General features: G+C 50.9%; 1 protein-coding gene across 1 annotated transcript in view; it reads right to left on the reverse strand.

Moving 5' to 3' along the window:
* Positions 1-609: 609 nt before the first annotated feature.
* Positions 610-2144, reverse strand: part of KCNK13 (potassium channel, subfamily K, member 13) — a 133208-nt gene continuing 131673 nt past the window's right edge. The window contains exon 2 of the mRNA XM_006879125.1: positions 610-1502. Coding sequence (XP_006879187.1) covers positions 610-1502 — 893 coding nt within the window. The remainder of the gene's footprint in view (positions 1503-2144) is intronic.

Below are 2144 nucleotides of genomic sequence, written 5' to 3' on the forward strand. Positions count from 1 at the left end.
CCTTTTTCTCAAAGACTGAGGCCATGGATCCAGTCACTCAGAGCTCCAAGGAAAAGCCAACATCTTCCACATTTTTATTTTCAGCAGAAAATCAAAGCTTAAGTAAATCCCACCTCCCTTCAGCTGTGAACCCGGGCTGAGATGAGTTAAAAAACAATAATGGAACAGCTTCTGCTGCTTTTGTGACTCATGATTAAAAACCTGGTTTGAGGGATAAAGGTGAGGAGAAAGGCATCGAGGCTTCATGTTTCCCAAGGCCACGTGAGGTGGCTACATACTGGAGCCCCCCAAATCTAGTTTCTAAAGTTGGGCTGAAATGAAGACCTCTACTGGTTGTAGAGGAGACCAATGGTGGTCCTTGGGTTTACAGTGGGGAGTTAAGGCCTTTAGGAAGCAGGTCACCATGCCTTTCTTCCAAGGTGTCTGTGGGTGGCTTCAAACCACCAACTTTTAGGTTAGTAGCCTAACACTGAACTGTTGGCACCACCTGGGCTGTGCAGGCGAAAAAAGAGCAGCTTCCAAAATGAACGCAACTGAGCTGGTCTTTGGATGACCATCTCCTCTGCTCCTCGCCCCCAGGCTTCCATACCCAGCATCCATTGCTGGCTTCTACCTGTCCCCACTTGTCTCTGCCAGCCTGTTGTTCATTATTGCCAAGGCTCCCACACCCCCTGAGAATTCATTGTCTTGGGACAGTGTGCTGGTCCGGTGGGGGTAGCCATTGGCTGTTTCAAAGAGCTGCTTCTGGAGGATGGCCAAGGAGACCTTGTTGGCTTCCAAGAAGTCCTTCATGGAGATCATCTCCCCCGAGAGACGCCGCCCATCAGTGTCGCTGTCCATCACTCCGTCCGTGTCCACGGAGACGTTGCATCGTTTCCGGATACCGCCCGGCATGACCACATTCCTCCGGGACCGGAAGAGTCTCCTTCGGCAGAGCTGGTAGCACCGACCACACATTTTCCTCAAGATCCAGTTGACGAACTGTTTGATGAGGATGGAGATGACATTGAACAAGGAGTAGATGCAGCAGACGCCCATGAGGATGAAGACAAAGTTGGCAACGCGGTAGAAGCTTTGGTTGCCATACTGGGTCTTCTGGCTGCTCACAAGGTCCCCAAAGCCAATGGTGCTGAAAGCCACGAAACAGAAGTAGAGCGAGTCAAAGTAGCTCCACCCTTCCATGAGAGAATAGAGGGCGGACGCACAGCAGGAGACGAGGAGGGAGGCCAGGCACAGGATCAGCATGACGTAGTACACGGACGGCTTCCAGCCGGCCAGCCTGTCCACTTCAGCCTTCCTCGGGTCCTGGAGGCCCTCCTGGGCCAGCGTCCCTCGTCTCTGGAGCTGTCGCTGGTGGCATAACTTCATGATGTATGCAATGACTGTGATCAGGCGCTCCAGGAAGAGGTTGAAGAACAAGATGGTGCTTGCGCACCCAAAGAGGCCATAGAAGATCAGGAAAATTTTTCCTCCTACGGTCGATGGAGTCGTCATTCCGAATCCTGCAGGAGACAAAAGTCAGAGAGAGGAGTAAGGGAGGTCTTTGCCTAAAACAGGGTTCAGAGTCTTGACTTGGGCAGCTAGCAGAGCTCTAGACAGTGTCAAAGCTGGACACCACTCTGTTGGTGTTGTTGTGTGTCGTCTAAGTGTAGACGACTCATGGCTGATCCTCTAGTGGGTTTTCAGAGGGAGTAAATTGCACGAGAGGAGCCTGCCCATCCTTCTCCTGTAGAGTGGCTAGTGGATTCGAAGGGTGTGGCTTTGAGATTAGAGCATGGTTTCTTACCACTAGGCCAGCACCCTGGAAACCACTCCAATGGCCATCAGCTGATGTTGTGGAACTGACCCATAGCTGACACTCTGGTGTGTTTAATCCCATGGAAGGAGACTGCCCATCCTTTCTGTGTGGAGGAGCTGGTGGCCTCGAACCATGTGCCTTTGGGATGGCAGTGCAGCTTCTTGCCACAAGGCCACCAGAGCTCCCACCAATAGATTAGTGGATAATCACAATGTGGCATACACTATAATGGACTATTATCATTATTATTAATTTTAATGAAAAGTTACAGATATTTTGGATTTCCATTCATTCATTGTTGCACTTTTCTCCCTGCCCCCCCCCCAGTTCACTCTTCTCTTTGAAA

The sequence above is a fragment of the Elephantulus edwardii genome, unplaced genomic scaffold, assembly GCF_000299155.1.
Source record: "Elephantulus edwardii isolate Elephantulus edwardi_28Jun2011 unplaced genomic scaffold, EleEdw1.0 scaffold00002, whole genome shotgun sequence".
NCBI lineage: Eukaryota > Metazoa > Chordata > Mammalia > Macroscelidea > Macroscelididae > Elephantulus > Elephantulus edwardii.